This window comes from Phoca vitulina, unplaced genomic scaffold (assembly GCF_004348235.1).
Source record: "Phoca vitulina isolate PV1807 unplaced genomic scaffold, GSC_HSeal_1.0 scaffold11, whole genome shotgun sequence".
NCBI lineage: Eukaryota > Metazoa > Chordata > Mammalia > Carnivora > Phocidae > Phoca > Phoca vitulina.
The window spans coordinates 23,158,185-23,177,578 of record NW_022589714.1 but is presented as its reverse complement, the minus strand read 5'-3'; the positions used below and the strand labels follow the sequence as shown (position 1 = coordinate 23,177,578).

General features: G+C 33.6%; 1 protein-coding gene across 1 annotated transcript in view; it reads right to left on the bottom strand.

The window, feature by feature from the left end:
- Positions 1-19,394, bottom strand: part of LOC116635771 (protein eyes shut homolog) — a 215,453-nt gene that overhangs the window by 160,787 nt on the left and 35,272 nt on the right. Inside the window, exons 4-5 of the mRNA XM_032410091.1 lie at positions 11,126-11,323; positions 7,264-7,385 (exon numbers count right to left, since the gene is read on the bottom strand). Of these exons, the coding sequence (XP_032265982.1) occupies positions 7,264-7,385; positions 11,126-11,323 (320 nt within the window). The remainder of the gene's footprint in view (positions 1-7,263; positions 7,386-11,125; positions 11,324-19,394) is intronic.

Here is a 19,394-nt window from a genome sequence, read left to right as displayed (position 1 = left end):
GCCAGTAACTTAAATCAGAGGAACTGACGTGGAAGACTGTGGGGCTAATAAGACTTAAGTGACGTTAGTTAGATTAAAGGCCTGAAGAGAAGGATCAGGCCAAGGTGTTTTGCTTTGTGTCTATCAGATGCAGCGTTTCACCAGAAATGTAGCAATCTCACAGCAAACCCTAAGGGGGCGCTCAAGAGTCCCCACGGCCTGAGATCATGTAAATCTAAAAGCTATCAGCCGCCCTCGAATCTCTGGGACCTTGGCATAAGTACAAACTCCATGGGTTTCTAACTCTATGAGAAAATCTAAAAACAGTTAAAGAGATATAAAGACCTCACCATGCAGTGCATTCATTCATTTATTCCTTATCGTTTGTTTTCTTTCTCCTTCTCTTTATTTCTTCCTCTTTCCCTCCCTCCCTCTCTCTCCTCCTCACCTCTCTCTCTCTCAACAATTAAATCATCGTCATCATCATCATCATCATCATGAACATGGCATATATTTATTAATTGCTTGATATGTGGCAGGTACTATGTTAAACAATTTACAGGCAGCATCTCATCTAATCTTCATAATAATCCTGCTATTAATATGTCCATAACAAAGTTGCTATTAATATGTCCATTATTAAAATGAACTGATTGAGGCTTAGAAAGTTTAAGTGATTTGTTCGTGGTAACACAGCTAGTGAAGGCAAAGCTATTAATCTCAAAAGCCCATCCTCTTTTGTACATGCAGCCTTTGGGTTTGGAAGGGTAGGCTGCAAAATTTAACCCCACTATAATCAAGATGATGACACAGGCCACACTCTATTGTTTCAAACCAAATTTTTTTTTTATCAATTTACATACAGAGGCTACTTATCTGTGAGCTCTAATTAATATGTACATATTAGAACCAAAATAAGTTCAAATATTAATTGACCTGGGCTCCACAGCTTGATTTTGGAAAGCTCTTGATTTCTGTTTAAGCTAGGATGGTTGGCAAAAGAGTAAAGAACAATGATATATTCTCTTTTCTGTGTATGCACACACATGTGTGCATATACATTTGCACATACGATGACTTCCACATATATATATCCACTTCCTAATTCAGAGTTTCTTGGAATTTCCACTATTGATAAATTCTATATGACATAGTTAGAACATAATGGAGTTCTTTACTGATGGAGATGAAAGATTTACTGTCCTTGACCATTGTTCTTGTCAGTTAATAATCAATTGTTGAAGTCAACTTTTCTTGTGTGTGTAGGTGTGCAACATAATAGCTTTTAAAAATATTCTTATATAAACATAACCAATTAAAAATGGCATCTATCCAAATGGCAGAAAGGATGGTTTCTAGGAAAAAACTGAAATTATTTTGGACTGTAACTATCCACTAAGTTCTTAGATATAAATTGTGAAGCCTAGAGTGGAGTCTTAATTACAGTTATGTAAAGGTAGCAAATAATAATATAAAAGTACAATACAATGTTTTATTGAAATAATTTGAAGCTTAATCTGTCTCATAATTCTTTGAAAATAAACCCATTTATTGATGCATTTTGGCTAATATTGGCAATGCAAATGATATTCAATCAGTTCTGAATCATTTTTTTAAGCTGGACTATTTCTGCAAACTGTCCATTTTTATTAGAGAGTCTGAAAATGGAAAATTCCTCTCTGATCAATTATGTTCTCACACAATATTTATGAAATTCAGTTCTGCTTGATAGATTTCTTAAACCTCAAAATTCAACCATCTGTAAATCTCACTTCTCTGTAATGAGTCTTGGAATAAGAAACAAGGGAAAATATGTCTGAACTTCCAAAATAGACTTTACAAGTCCAAAGTTATTAAAGCTCATGTATGTCTTTACTCAGGTGGATCAACAAATATTTTCTTAGGTTCTGTTTACTTTTATTTTGCATATAATTCTAAAAGATTTGATTATCTATTTCAAAGCCATGACAGGTTCAAAACAACAGATTGGAGGGGAAGAAATGAAGTACTTCAGATAGACATTAACTAACTGTGATCAAAATTTACCATTGAGAGGAATATGTTGAAAGAATTATACGAGTCATCAAATGAATGAACTAAAATTTTATATTAGTCTTGGATTATACAAGAGAAACAATTCTATTACCTACTCTATTGTAGGAACAATAGAAAGCTGACACCCATCATAATGAACTACTTTCATAAATGTAATGTTAAATTATTCTCCATAAATTCTTAAAGTAAGGATCTGTATAATGAAAGGTAGAGATCTGAGCAATAAAAAAAGTAGGCAGATTTTATTCTATATAAACAAAGGTAGGTTATTTAGAATAGACATGACCAAAGGTCTTCAGTTTGTGTTACCTAATCAATGCAATGCCTTTTTTAACAATGTGTTTGGTTGTTAGCTAATGCCCCAAGATGTAGATTAAACTTTTGGCTATACATTCAGTACTGAAGATGTTGAAACTAATCAAGTTAATCAAAAGACTTAACTGAACCTCTGGGGTATCATTATAATTAATCAGTCATTGATTATTTATAATACTCTAAAAATGATTTGAACCATTATACCCAGCCTGTATGAAAAGCTATAATTTATGCATAGATTTTCTAATCAGCAAATGTCAATATAAAGAGAGTAACACTTCACTAAGTTATTACAAGTGAGGAGAAAACAATATATTATTATCTCCCTCACAAAAGGATTGGAATGAAAAATTTAGATTTATTCCTTTTGTCTTAAAAACAAAAGCACCAAAACAGATGGAAGAATCCAATAGAGAAGATACAATGAAATACACTCCTAAAAACTCAGGAGGATAAAACTCTCGATTTTTCAGACCACCCTTTACTTCTCTTTTAAGGTGCTAAATTGTGAGTTGTCAGGACACAGGAAATAAAAACCTCTGTGCTCCACCTCCAGTATCACAGATGTTTACAGCTAGAAAGTGCCATCCAGACAGCCAGTCCAGTGATTTTCAAATAGAAATACACATAAAAAAATCACAAGGAATTACAAGTTATCTAGGTGCCAGATGGATCCAGCTACTGAATCAGAATTTTTTTTTTTTTAAAGATTTTATTTATTTATGACAGAGGGAGACACAGCGAGAGAGGGAACACAAGCAGGGGGAGTAGAAGAGGGAGAAGCAGGCTTCCCACAGAGCAGGGAGCCCGATGCCGGGCTCGAGCCCAGGACCCTGGGATCATGACCTGAGCTGAAGGCAGACGCTTAACGACTGAGCCACCCAGGCGCCCCCTGAATCAGAATTTGAAGCATATGTATTTTTAAAGGCAACTCCCTGGTAAAGAACAATTGTGTACAACTCGTTGATTCTAGAGCAGAAGCTGATAATTCAACTAAAAAGTACAATAGTAGGTACTTGTTTATGCATATTCTGGTATTTAAATAAAATGGAAAGCTATATTTTTCTTAAATTAATAAAATAGTGCCACATAGAGTGGATATGAGTGACTATTCTAACAGTTCTTCATTTTATGGTTCTACTAAGTTGTAACTTGCAATAAATCATTGAACAAATCCATCTCAAAGTCAGACAATCTCCAAATGTTCTCGCTACTCCTTTTTTTTAAATAATTTTAAGATTTTATTTATTTATTTGACAGAGAGAGAGAGAGCAAGCACAAGCAGGGGGAGCGGGAGGCAGAGGGAGAGGGAAAAGCAGGCTCCTCCCTGAGTAAAGAGCCTGACATGGGGCTTGATCCCAGGACCCTAGGATCATGACCTCAGCCAAAGTCAGATGCTAGCCAAATGAGCCACCCAGGCACCCTAGTGAGTTATTCAAAACTTACAAGATGTTTAACCTAATCAAGTTTAAAAAAACTGAATAAGAAAAACTTTTTTTGAGGTTTAATATTTCAGATGATATTCTATAGGACCCATGACTTAAAAGCAATATCATTATACGATACAGGAATAGTAGAGATTATATATAAGAGCTAAGACATATGAGATTTGATAAATTTTGTCACATTCCCATATAACAGAAATTATTGAGAATAAAATTTGTTACTATCTTTTTTTTTTTTTTTTTTGCTACAAAAATGATATTTTTCTTTTCTCCATCAAGGAGTATTAAGCAGTTCTGTGTATTTGAAGAATTCTAGAGCTCCCAAACTCTGACCCTAAGTCAGAGTCTCTGTTAATTTCTATCAAGTGAGATTAAGCAAATCTTTATGGAGAGAGGAGGCATGAAAGAAGTGAAGGTTTTTGTATTTGGACAGAGAACAGTTGGACTAATTCCACACTGATGGAGGGTTTGTAATCCCAGAGAGAGAGCAGAACCCGAGGTTTTAGTAGTTCCAATTGGATATGCTGAAGGGACAACTGGGATCTCACTACTAATTAGCTAAACACCATGCACTTGAGGGATGCAGAGAAGGTTCTGGGAGCCAAATCTGGTATGAAAGGATTGGAATCATTTGGCAGATTAGCCCATATTTGAAAGTAGCATGGGGATGACAAAATGGGAATTTCAGTAGCAGCCAAGATGAACTAATGAGCAGAGGATATTACCTCATGATCCTGGCTTGAGCCACCCCCCAGCATTTATTCTCCAATCCCAAAGGAAGGAAATGGGCAACTCTCAAATGACTAACATGGATTTTTCAACCATATGGCGGTGAAGGTAAAGGAAGTTTTATTTTTACTAGAAAACACACAAATTCAGTTTGATTTTTGCACCAGAGTATTTGGCAGAACATTTCTATCTGTAGTATACTAGTGTACATAATACATATACATTTTAACATAGTTGTATATGAATAAAAACTTTGGCTTTTCCACATGTTAGTTCTACTGCGCTAGTTTTGTTTCTTCTGCTGTTATCAAAATTAAGCATTCCTTATTCATGTAAGATATAGAGGAAAATGCAAGTAAAATGAGAGGAGAAAATACTTGAATAATTTGATCATATATATTTAAATAACCACAGAAAAATACTTATTCTCGAATATACCTAAGAAAGTTACATGAGAGAATAAATCTTATTCTACCCATTCTTAACATTTGTGTCTTGTTATGTGCTAAGCATTCAAATTTCTCTTTTCTCTCTCATTGTTTTCTCAGGTTTACTGAACCAGAAAGAAGAGAAAGAAGGAAACTGGCTCATTGTTACAAAATACTTCTCATCCTGGTTTCAGAGTCTTCTGATTTTCTGCTTTTTATCTAAACTCACATTCATGATGCTACATATAATCATAAGGAAATGCTGCAAATGTAAAAATGTTAATTTAAAGCTACATCCATCCCATCACAAAGTCACCGTATGTGTGTGTGTGTAGATCTACTCTCTTAACAGATTTCATTTATACGATACAGTATTATTAACTACAGTTACCATGAAGTACATGAGACCCCTGCAGTTTATTCATCTTATAACTGAAGGCTTGTGCCCTTTGACTAGCATCTACTTATTTCCCCCACCCTCCAGCTGCTGTTAACCACTATTCTACTCTGTTCGTTTAAGTCCCACTTTTTAAAATTCTTATTTTTCTTTACTCTTATTATAATAGTTTCTGGAAGTAGGAGTTAAGATTTTAAACTATTACTAGCCTAAAGTTAGTATGAATAGCTTCTAACTGGCAATTTATAAAATGAATAAGTAAGAGAATACTATCCTTGCAAGTTCTATGATTTGATATGATACACTTTCTAAAGCTGCGGTCTCTACCTTGTCAAACAACTGGCTTAGTATCACACAGATAGCTGTGGCAAGGTCAGGTCTAGAAGTGGAATCTTATGGTTTTGGGTATGAAGCTCTTTCTACTACAATAAACTCCTATTATTGCTGAAGTTATCACTGAAATCATAGGCTAAAATAAAGCTTAACTGCATTATGAAAACTAAATGATTTACCTGCAGGTAAAAGGAACTCTGGCTCAAGCCATATTAAAAAATAAGCCATGAGTGATCTTACATAATTAGACTAAGGGGGTTTCAGTCAGGAGTTCTACTATTGGTCAAGGACCAGGTTTCTTCTGTCTCTCAGCTCTGCTGTCTTCAGGGTTACTTATCATTAGGCGGCACCCCACTCCCTTCCTTGGGCTCTGAAAATGGCAACAGTAATTACATGTATAAAATCTAGTTGTTGGAAGGTCTAGAAGAGGTCACACCTACCTTTTCCTTACATCCAGTGAGGATACACCAGTGAGGAAGGCTTTCCCCAGAAAAATCACTCATCTCAGAGACCAGCATAAAGTCACATGTCCACTCCTTCAGGAGTCCCCCAAAGTGGAATGCAGTTAGAATGACTAACTAAGACAAAGCATCTGATACGAATAAAGACAAAGCAACAGGGCCATTAAGTATACCTAAATTGTAGCTAGGTAACTGATGCACCCTCCATTTCTGGTCCTACCCATCTAAATGTTAATTGTAATTCTCCATTTAGATGCCTGCCTTCCTTGTGGGAAAGAAACAATTTGCCACAAATTAGCCTTTCATTGTAAAAACAAACAATGTCAGTACACTGATAGTCAAAATATGTCAATGAAAACGAGTCTGTTTTTCAAAACATTTTCTTCTAACTTTAACTAGTGTAGTCTTTTGGTGAAAATCGGCTTTGTTGCTAAAAGGCTAAACTGTAAGCCTACACTAGTTGTGCAGCATTAACCTGTGTTGTATGTCATCTATTTTCTCAAGTCAGTCAGTGAACCCACCTTGAGTAGGTATTTTTTATGTCAGGCTTTCTGAAAAATGAGAAGCCCGAAGGGATCCCATTGATTTGCCAACTGTGTCACAGTCCGTTTAAGGCAGAATGGCACATGCTTGTGACAGAGGTGATGACAAATGGATACGTACTGAAGGGACAGCACCAACACAGATGAATGAAGGAAATGATGGAAGTACACAACACGCAGATAGAAAGCAAGATAAAATGTAAGATTATAAATGTCAATGAAATATACTACATGTGTATATAATACCTTGAATTATATAAAAGTATATAAGACTAATGTCATTTTTAGAATAATTTCTGAAAGTTTACACAAATTCAATATTACCAAGAATTGTGAATCCAAAGAATGATTTTGCTATTCTATAATATTTACATCAACTTATATGTAATTATGAATGGAACACTTTTTTATTATTATTAAGTTAAAATAATATTGCTTGAGTTTCTGTTTTCTAATCCTAATAAGTATATATATATGTATATATCACCTTGACATATACACAGATGTTAACTATATTTGTAGGAGTTAATTTATGCTAGCCCAGATTAAGATAAATTAATAATATTCATGGATACTAACGAGATGAAGATCTTTGCAGGTAGAATTGTGCTCACAGGCATTCAGGATACAATCATCAATGTCTTGTTCACATCTTAAGCCAGCAAAACCCGGATTGCATAAGCAAGAGTAGCCATTAACCACTGAGAACAAGAGATAAGAGAAAATAATATCCCTTTAATAACGGTATGGGTAATGCTAATTATTCTAAAGAATGTTGCATTCAACTAAATGCATTTCACTTTTAACCAAAGAAAATGTGAATTCACAGCTCTCTACAGTATTCTCTAAATAACTATTTTGCTCAGTTCTATTTAACTTTAAAACTTCAATTTTGAAATAAAAACAATCACATAAACATTTGGTAACAGTTTGCAAAGCAACAATGACAATATCCAATTTTTTTCTTCTCTATTTGTCAGTAAACAATACCTATGATAAATAGGTTACTTTTACATCAATTTACTTCTCCTTGAGTGTTTTAGGTTTAATAAACCAGAAGTTAACTCCTTTTTGTGTGACAAGGTAGATTAAAGTGGGTAGTGATCTGAAAGTTAATATTGAACTACTTAAGCCTTAGTTAAAAAGAGCTTTCACATTTTATCATCAACTTTTAAAAGTAATAATCAGAATCTGTCCTCTGTTTTATCATTAATGATAGAAAAAGAACAGTTTCTGACGCATCTCAAGGAAGTGGTGACAGCATGAATTCTAAAAATGGCTGCTTCTAGTCAGTCCCTGAGTTCTTCATTATACCTGAGATTTACCATGTAATCTACACTCCACTCTGCCTCTGTGTGTGTACCTGCTATTGCTCTCATTAAACTTTGAGGTCCTGGGTGGCAAGAGAATTTTCAGTACACTGTGTGGTATTTAGCTGGCTTCTAGATTTCTGTAGCCATGCTTCTGAACAGCACGTGTACCTGGGCTTTTAAAGAAAACCAGCTCACAGCTGTCAAGAAGAGACAAGGGAGATACAAGGATGGCAGCTCTTTAGGCAGGATTTTACTACTATTATGTTTTATTTTTTCATGTGGCATCCCAGTTTTTAACCTCGCAGTGAATCAAAATAATAAATATACAAGCATAGTTGTAAATAAATTTTACAACTTTGGGATCAGTTGTGTTCCTTATATGTTATATATGACATTATGTATGTTAACAAATTAAAATCAAATGTTATATAATATGTAATTAAGACATTGTAGAGTATAATCAATCATAATGATATTTTTAAAAATATTTATAAATTCAAGTTTGGATACTGATGCAAATTGGCAAGTAACAAAAACTGCAGTCAAAATTAACTTTCTGTGTAGATAGAGATATTCTCTGCAGATTGATGAATTATTTGAAAAGAAAAACAACAATAGATAACTTTAAATTAGCAAAGGGTCTGAAAGACAGAGATTGGTGTTAGGAAATAAAGCTTCCATTTATTATCAAGAAATATGCTTTTTGAATGTTGACTATTCTGGGCTAAGAAGCTAAGAATGAAGCCAGATGAGAACCTGGGGAATTAAATTGGATACCACAGGTAAAATAAATAAACAAACAACCATAATCTGTTTAAAATTTAAAACAAAGAAACAAAAAAAATGTTTTTTTTCCCCACATCTAATTTGTTAACTATGGGCTATGTTAAAACATCACCATTTTATCAGGAAATACTTTTTAAGCATATTGCCTTGTTTTGCTGTTATTTTTTTTTTACCAGAAAATACAGTTACTATTTTTATTAGTTCTTGTTTATAAATATTCCATACTCCCGATGTGAATTGATATTTTCATCAGATAAGCCCTGCATGAATTTGGATGTACTATTAATTTTATACTTAATACGCACTGAACATCATATGTTAATTGTACTAAAACAAAGCTTCTGATGTGATAAAACTTCATGGTGAAAATATAGAGGTATTTTAATAATGTATTGCCAATGTGGTGAATAAACACATGCTTGAGATTTACAATTTCACATTTACATATTAATAATTGTTTCTCAGAGATATATAGTCATTTAATAAATACTGTTAACTTGAATTCGGGAAGTTTGGCTTCCGAAGCTATCTTATATTTGAGAAAGTATTAAGAATAAAATATTTTAGATTTATGCTGATATCAGTTTACATGTCTGATCTAATTTTTAATAAATGTTTTGGTTCTCTGGTAGTTAAATTTCTTGGATGGGGTCCAAAATATATTATGGCTAATTCTATTATGAAATAGGTTAATATATCAGGTACTCAAAGTTTACATTTTCCATAATATATTATGTATGACCTCCATAATTTTAATAGGTAACATTGCATTATAAGTAGCATATTTGAAAATTATACTTTCTTACTGTATAAGGAATTATGATTTAAAATATTTTAGACCTTTTTTCTTCTCTCTACTATTTTTTTTTAAGTTTTTATTTAAATTCCAGTTAGTTAACATATAGTGCAATATTAGTTTCAGGTGTACTATATAGTAATTCAACATTTCCATACATCACCCAGTGCTCATCACAACTTATGTCACTCAGAATATATCAGATCTGCCCCATATATAACCATATATGACCATTATTCTAGGGCTACCTAGATCTATAAGTGTTGCTAACCACTCTCTGAGGCATACTTTTTGGTCCCTTCCTTATTTTATAGTGAACATCAGAAACTGAAGAGTCATTTCCAGCATTCCCAAATACCGATGGGCTTGAGATCAGAAATATGATAAAAGTGACTTATTTCAAGGTAATTTGAGAATTTTACAAATTTAAAAACACAATTTTTAAAGTGATGAAATCTGAAAAAAGAAAAGAAGAAAAGAGAAAAATGATGGTAATGTCGGTTCAAATCAGGAGTAGCAAACAGGTGGCCCATAGCCCCAAAATATATTTTGCTAGCTGCCATAGTGTTAGAAAAGTTAATTCTATATTAATATCTACATAGATATTCCAGTTTGCGAGGGCCCCACTACTACCTGTTGTTTTAAACTTGGGCTGCTTCACTCTATTTGGAAAAAAATCAGTTATGCTCTTGAATGACATGCACTTACACGGCACTGGTTTAAAGAAAATAATTCATAATTTCACCTAAATTATACCATTTCAAAATAAAATGACTTTCCTTCAAAATGTGTTTTTTCACAGATTATATTAACCATTTATTCATTTAGTGAAGGATCACATAAAAATATATTTTAAAGGAGGTAAAATAAGATGGACAGTTTTTTTTGTCAACATCCTTCTAGTACACACTTTTTTTCCTCTTTCTGCCCCTTAGTCATACCTAGTTCACAGGGTTATTTCATGACCTAGTTTCTCCTGTGTCTCAACAAAAATTATCCATTTTAGACGTGTTCTTCCATTTCAAAAACCATATTCTAATATTCAATATTTCTTCCTTTCCTCTGATTTTTCCTTTTCTTCTTCTGTCTTCTTTTTCCTCTATAAATTTAAATTTCTTCAGGAATACATATTTGGTAGGAGGAAACGTGTCTGCATGCATGTGTGTGTGTGTGTGTGTGTGTGTGTGTGTAATAGATGTGATAAAATAATGATTTATTCTAAATCACTATAAGCAGTGCCTCTCCTACCTATAAAGACTTTAAAAATCTACCATGAAAAATAAAGAAAAAAATGGCTAATTCTAACATCAAAGCATAGAAGTCACATCTCATTAGATTTTCTCATTTGCTACCATTATGCTCACAAAAATATAAATGAATTCATCCGATGTGGGGGTGTTTTGTGAAAATAACTGGGATTGGCTCTGATATTCATGGCAGGATAAAGTCAGTAAATAATCAGGGTTGCATACTGAGTTATTCCATTACTGTGTCAGATTCTAAGTTACACTTCTCTACAAGAATTGCTGTGACTGAGTGAACTCACTGTCATGGCAATATCCATGCAAGCAAGGGCTGGAACTGCACTCATTGACATTGATCTCGCAGTGTGGACCTGCAAAGCCTTTCCCACATCGGCACTGGTACCCAAGAGGAGATATTTCCGGATCCATTTTCTTTCCAAACACAGCGCCATTCTCACAAGGATCAGTAGCCTCACAAGGCCCAAAATCATGGTAAGAATCTGCAAGGGAAGAATCAGAGTGTCAGTGCTTACTTAATGAACAAATCCCCACAACTGCTGTCACTTACCTGGCATATGTCTGCATAAATGCATTCAACTTAGTCTCTAGGCAATGAATCAGAATTTTCTCCAATATTATCATTGTGATTCTCTCTCTCTACATTACAATTTAAGAAAGAAATATTATTTATGATTTCTATGCTTCATCTAACAAAGTACCAGCAGGCAGCAATGTTAAGTGACAGCATCTTTAAAAATACCATTTTGTTTCTTCATACTTTATACCTCTTGTTCAACAATGTTCTCTGAAGACATTGCAATTAAAAAAAAGTACATTATTGATGACTGATGCTCCCTGGGTTTTTTGTTTTTGTTTTTGTTTTTCTGGTATCCTGGAGGTTGGCTATCACTATAAGCTTTGCTTGATGGATTTGTTGCTATCCTCAAAACAAGTGCACAATGAAAAAAGAACATTTTAAAAAGGTTTTAATCTTAAGAGTAACACCTCAGCCCTGAAACTAAGTTTTAAATTTTACTCAGAGAATGTAACTAGATAAAGCGATTGTCTCTGGGTAAAATATACACAAGTATTTAGCGATAAGAAATAAGATGGCTGACCCAAAGGAATACATATCAAACAAAAAGTGAGGCATAAACAGAATTAAATCGTTCAACAAAGCAAAATCATTACTTAGGTGTCAGTTTTCCAGACATAGTAAAAATATTGGTATATTAGATATTTGGAAAGTATTTAAATAATAGCATTCATTCACCTAAATATGTAGCATATACGTACAAACATAGCTTCCACAAGTGCCTGGCTGAATATCTCAGAAAAGAAAATATCCAATAATCATTAAGTCCTTTAACTACTCAGCTTGTCTTAGTAACTTCTCAACTGTAGAGATGAAATGATAATAAATGAACTGGGATAAGAGATAAAGTTTTTAAAGTTTAGAAGTATAGTAGTAGTTGGAGAAATTCTAAAATCTCTGGATCCCTATGGTCCTCCCCTTCTTGTTATCAAGGATAAAAAAAAGGTAAGACAATCCTAGAAACTGCTGAAGACATCAACAAAATATACAGCGAAAGACCCAAAATAATATAGTGTCATAAAATAAGAGCAATAGAAACTGTATCAAGTTGAGGGACACCTGGGTATTTCAGTGGGTTAAGTGTCTGCCTTGGGCTCAGGTCATGATCTTTAGGTCCTGGGATTGAGCCCAACGTTGAGCTTCCCTGCTAGACAGGGAGTCTGCTTCTCCCTCCCCCGTGCCCCTCCCCCTGCTCGTGCTCTCTCTCACTCTCTCTCTTTCTCTATCTCAAATAAATAAATAAAATCTTTGAAAATAAAAAAAAAAAAAAGAAAGAAACTGTACCAAGTTGAATAGACACCCAGTACTTCAGGTTTCCAAGTACAGTAAAAGAAGTAAAAATAAAAACTACTTCCAAAGAGCATAGAAACAAATTATTTCCTTCAATTAAAAAACCTATTAAGTGGCTTTTTCTTTTCAAGAGCTATGGTAAATAGTATGGAGAATTCAAATAGGATCAAGGCCTCTTTCTTCTCCTTAAACATTATGAGATTGAAGTATATTGCAAATGGTGCGTTCCTAGATACTATTTTATCATAATGAAAGTATTTTCTTTGCAAAATAAGAGAAATGGCACTGAACAACATCCACCAGAAACACATAAAACAATGAATTATCCTTAAAAAAAGTTCTCATGCATGCCCTTCTTTCTAATTACCTACTTCTAAATATTTAATTGTAAGAATAGGTATTTTGCTTTGCTTGTGAGAAGTTAATTTAGCTTCTCTCATAAATTGTTGCATGCGTATAATCCATTAGATTGCTGAACAATAATTCATACTTATATTTGAGACGACACTCATGATATTCTCTTTTACAGGATATACATGAGTTTACTCTACCTTGAATACCATGTTGATTTATATACTAATTCACTATATAAATATTAATGAGCTCCTACTAGGTGTCAAGCAATGAGGTAGAAGCTGGGATTATAAACAGTGAGGGTTCATATAAGCAAGTAAATCAATACAGTGTGATATGGGGTAAATGTGTCAATTTCTCTTGCTAAGGAATCACTATAGCAGGAAGAATTCTAATATAGCCTCCATGGTCCCCACCTCCGCATACATAGCCTGTAGAATCCTTTCCTTCAAGTAGGGGTGAGATTTGTGAAGGTGATGAAATATCACTCTGATGATTATGTTATATTATATTGCAAAAAGGATATGTAGAAATAATTAAAGTCACTTGATCAGATGACTTTGAGTAAATTGAAAAAGAGATTATCTTGGGAAGTTCTGACTTAATGAAGTGTGACTTTTAAAGAAGCCAAAGGCATTCTGATCGCCTGGAAGGAAGAGAAATTAAGAAAACAATCTTCTTTACAATTGCAGCAAAAATAATAAAATAAATATGAATAAACTTAACCAATGAAGTGAAAGACATATATTCTGAAAACTATAAAACGCTGATGAAAGAAGTTGAAGATGACACAAAGAAATGGAAAGATATAACATGCTCAAGGATTAGGAGAACAAATATTGTTAAAATGTCCATAATATCCAAAGCAATCTACACATTTAATGTGATTCCTATCAAAACACCAATAGCATTTTTCACAGGACTAGAAAAAATAATCCCAAATTTGTATGGAATCACAGAAGACCCTGAAAAGCCAAAGCAGTCTTGAATAAGAACAAAACTGGAGGCATCACAATTCCAGACTTCAAGATATACTCCAAAGCTGTAGTAATCAAATGAGTATGGTCCTGGCACAAAAAAATAAACATATTGATCTATGAAAGAGAATAGAAAACTCAGAGATAAATCCACAATTATATGGTCAATTAATCTTCAACAAAGGAGTAAGAATACCCAATGGGAAAAAGAGTCTTTTCAACAAATGGTGCTGGGAAAACTGGACAGCTACACGCAAACAAATGAAATTGGACCACCTTCTTACACCATACACAAAATAAACCCAAAATGGATTAAAGACCTAAATGTGAGACCTGGAACCATAAAAGTCCTAGAAGAAAGCTCAGGCAGTAATTTCTCTGACATCAGTTGTAGCAAAATTTTCCTAAATATGTCTCCTGAGGCAAGGGAAACAAAAGCAAAAATAAACAATATATTGGGGCTATATCAAAATAAAAGGCTTCTGCACAGTAAAGGAAGCAATCAACAAAACTACAAGCAAACCTACAGAATGGGAGAAGATATTTGCAAATGATATCTGATAAAGGATTAGTATCCAAAATATATAAAGAACTAATCAAACTCAACACCCAAAAACAACCCAAACAGAAGACATGAGCAGACATTTCTCCAAAGAAGACATACAGATGGCCAACAGACACACGAAAAGATGCTCAACATCACTCATCATCAGGGAAATGCAAATTAAAACCACAATGAGATATCATCTCACTCCTGTCAGAATGGCTAAAATCAAAAACACAAGAAACAAGTGTTGGCAAGGATGTGGAGAAAAAGAAATCCTTGTGCATTTCTAGTGAGAATGAAAACTGGTGCAGCCACTATGGAAAACAGAAGGGAAGTTCCTGAAAAATTTTAAAATAGAATTACCATATGATCTAATAATTTCACTACTGGGTAGTTACCCAAAGAATACAAAAAACAAAAACACTAATTCAAAAAGATATATGCACCCTTATGTTTATTGAAGCATTATTTACAGTAGCCAAAGTATGGAAGGAGCCCAAGTGTCCATCAACAGATGAATGGGTAAAGAAGATGTGATATATATATATATATATATATATATATATATATATATATATATAAAATGGAATATTACTCAAATATAAAAAAGAGGAAATCTTGCCATTAGCAATGACATGAATGGATCTAGAAAGTATGATGCTAAGTGAAACAGGTCAGAGGAAGACCAATACCATATGATTTTACTTATGTGTGGAATTTAAGAAACAAAACAAATGAACAAAGACAAAAAGAGATAAACTAAAAAAAAGAGACTCTGAACTATGGAGAACAAACTGATGGTTACCACAGGGGAGGTGGGTGGAGGGATGGGTGAAATAGGTGATGGGGATTAAGAGTACACTTATCATGATGAACACTGAGTAATGGATAGAATTGTTGAATCATTATATTGTACAACTGAAACTAATATAACACTGTGTGTTAACTATACTGGAATTTAAAAAAAAAGATGTTAATGTTAATATGTTATAAAAGTAAGGAGGAGGTAAATGAAATTCAAAAATTTGAAATAGTATCTCTGTACATTGGGACAAGATCATAAAATGCTTTGTGTTCCATAGGACTTGGACCTGTGTGCATTGAGACACCATTAAAAATCTTCCCTTAAAAGTTGTAATGAGGTATAGTAAGCCTGTTCACACTGAGAATTACATTGCATTTCTAAGTTGTATTTAAAAATATATATAACGTTTATTTTTTTCCCTGAGGTTTTATTTTGCTGAAAACTATATCTTTTTGACACAATTTAAAATCAAGAAGCCATAATAATATACATTTTATTTGCATACATAGTTCGTAGGAAAAATTAAAAACCTATTTTCATTAGTTTCCTTTTACAACTATGTCATCAATATGCAAAATCCCAGATGCTTAGGTTCCAACTAAAGCTGTACTGGTAGTGAACATGTGCATTTAACTGAACTATTTTTCCTCTAATTGAAATTTGCATCAATCAAATTAGCATGCTACTTTGAGTGTATGAATCACTTTTAGTATCAAGTTCTTTATGATATTGTTAAACTTCTTAAAGAAAAATACTGTTTTTGAAAGCTTTAAGTGGATATAGATGTTTATGAAAATGTGAAAATGCTAAACATGAGTCCATATTAGTCTAGTGGTTTGACTTTTTTCTTTATGATGATTTAGATAAACTTAAAAAAATGCTGTTTAAAAATTCTGAAGTGATAGCAAAATTCAGAGAGTTATAAAAAAAAACACAGCAAGGTTATAAATTAGTAAATAATAGGTTAGGTGCTACATTTCTGTTAGGAGGTATCATATAGGAGATGTAAACGACAGTAATAAAGGCACAATGACATCCACTACAGAGATACATGAAATGGAAATCAAGTCCTCCAACTTTCACAGTCTGCAACAAAAACTTGAAAGGATCAGCCCAGACAGTGTAAATGCTGTCACTGCAGAGAGTTAGAGGGATATGTGCTGGGTAAACAGAGTAGTTCTTTATGAAGTATACGTCAAAGTATTAAAGATGTACTCTTTATATCCTCTTAATACCCATTATGAATCTATTATCCAAACTGTAAAAGAGAGACAATGTTTTTTACTAAACAGAAGAGCCAGATGACACTGTATGTCTTTAATGGATATTAAGGTGGTAATAAATATTTTTGTGCATTGTAAATGACCAGAGAGGTCTATAATTATCTACCATCATAAATTTCATTTGGACTAATAATGAAGCCTGAGTAATGATTTTTATGGGGAGATATTATTGCTCTCTTTCTCCTCCACTTCCATCTCTGTTTCCACTTCTACCTTTGTATATATACAGTAATGCTAATTTTTGTACTTTTTTGCAATCTTAGCTTAAGTTTTATTTTGAAAAATTATAGATACAAAAAGGAAAAATTACCTTTCTGTATGATATCATTTTGAATTTTGGGAATAAAAAAGAAATTGTTAGATTATCTCAATGCATTCAAACTGAAAAAGTGTCAAAGATGAAAGATAATTGAGACCAAAGCAAGAAAGGGGTGACATAGTTCTTTTAATCAAATAATGTCTGCATTAATATTTATTTTAAAACATTGTAAATTTTAGATTAAGATAAATCCATTGATAATTATGTCTAATAGGAATATTTTTAATCCTTTATAATAAAATTTTTATGGAGCTACATACCCCCATAGAAACTAATGAACTAATTATTCTTAACTCACCCTTTCCCTTCTTCCTCACCTGTGTTTCTAACGAAATATAAACAAACATCATGTCTTAAGCCAGTCTTATCGCCACTTTCAGAACCTTTGTCCTGTTATTTTTTGACCCATCCATTTTACAAAAAAATTCAGTCATCCACATAATAGAGTGTGTGGTTAAAACTGTGAACACAGGGACACCTGGGTGGCTCAGTCAGTTCAGTGCCTGCCTTCGGCTCAGGTCATGATCTAAGGGTTCTGGGATTGAGCCCCATGTAGGGCTCCCTGCTTGGTGGGGAGCCTGCTTCTTCCTCTCCCTCTGCCTGCCACTCCCCCTCCTTGTGCTCTCTCTCTCTGTCAAATAAATAAATAAAATCTTAAAAAAATAAAAAAAAGGACTGTGAACACAGGAATCACAATCATATGCTAGAAAATACTTAATTTTATACAAAAAGAAGAGAGTAATTGAAGAGAGTGGAAAAAAAAAAGTAAGACATATAGAAAAAAACAGCAAAACTAGTGGCATAAATCCTACATTATCAGTAATTATGCTAAGAGAAAGAAGCCAGTTATAGAAGTTCACATCACATTATATTTATATTAAATGTCCAGAATAGGCAAATCTATGGAGGAAGAAGGTAGACTGTAGCTGCCTAGGGTTGGAGGAGGGAGGGAGATGAAGAGTGACTGCTACTGGGTACAGAGTTTCCTTTAGGGGTGATGGAATATTCTTAAATAAGGTTGCAATGATGGTTGCTAAAATCTGTGAATATGCTAAAATCCGCTGAATTGTATAAACACCTGAATTTTATGATATATGAATTATATCTCAATAAAACTATTAAAATATAATAGAGTAATATTATCTTTTTAATAATATTAACTGATATTCCTGTTAAACCCTGGTTAGTCTCCATTAGGTCAATCCACTATTTGATTAAGGGGAGAATAGATACCATATACAATTAAGAATTCAGTTGATCAGGGTTATTGGCCTATAATTTTATTTTCTTATAATGTCCTTATCTGACTTTGGTATCAGGGTAATGCTCACCTTTTAAAATGGGCTTGGGAGTGTTTCCTCCTATTCGTTGTTTTTTTTTGTTGTTGTTTTTTTCTTCTGGAAGTGTTTGAGAAGGATTCTTCTTTAACTGTTCAGTAGAATTCACCATGAAAGCATCTAGTCCTAGGCTTTTCTTTAGTGGGAAGTTTTTGATTATTGATTCACTCTCTTTACTCATTATTGGTTTATTCAAATGTTCTATTTCTTTATGATTCAGTCTTGGTAGGTTATGTGTTTCTAGAAATTTATCCATTTCTTCTAAGTTATCCAATCTGTTGGCATGTAATTGTTCACAGTAGTCTCTTATGACCCTTATATGTGCTTTCTGCAGGCATGGTGAAATGATTTTTTTAGCAAAGGTCTGAAGGGCTGAACCCCTGATCTTGATAGCCATGGTAAATTTAGCAGCAGTGAAAGCTAAAGGGAATCCCTGAAGTGCAGGGTGGTGAGGTGAGCTTGAGAGAATGAGAGAATGATCTTACAATGAACAAGGAAAGAGAATAGACCACAATTTACATCAATCTTGGTCTCTCAGCAGAGGGTGGTACCATGGCAGAAAAGGGCAAACAGATCAAGCACTATGAGAAACTTCAATAGAAGCCAGAGAAACTCAGGTACAACACACAAATAAAACAGTTTTCTCCAAGCCATGATATTACATAAACCCCCTCTAAACCCAGATGCCACACTGAAGTGAGGGGGAAAAAATCCCAAAAGAAGAAATCCCCCAAAACACAGATTATTTAACACAAAAGAAGTTGGCATTTAATCTGGGAATAACCAACCACCTTATATCAACAATGACAGTGCTTTTAATAGTCAAACTTATTTTATGTCCTCAGCAGCAATAGTACCTTCAATGGTATGTTGAGATCAAATATAAAAGGAAGTTGCTTGTCTGCAAATTTACATTTTTAGTACAGTATATTTTGATTCTGTCCACAAACTTCAAGATGCTGACTTTCAGTTTAACGAAGAGCAGGCAAGCTTGGGACACAACAATCCCCTACTTCCCACTGCTGTGATACATTGCACAATATTGGAGAGGTCACTCAAGAATA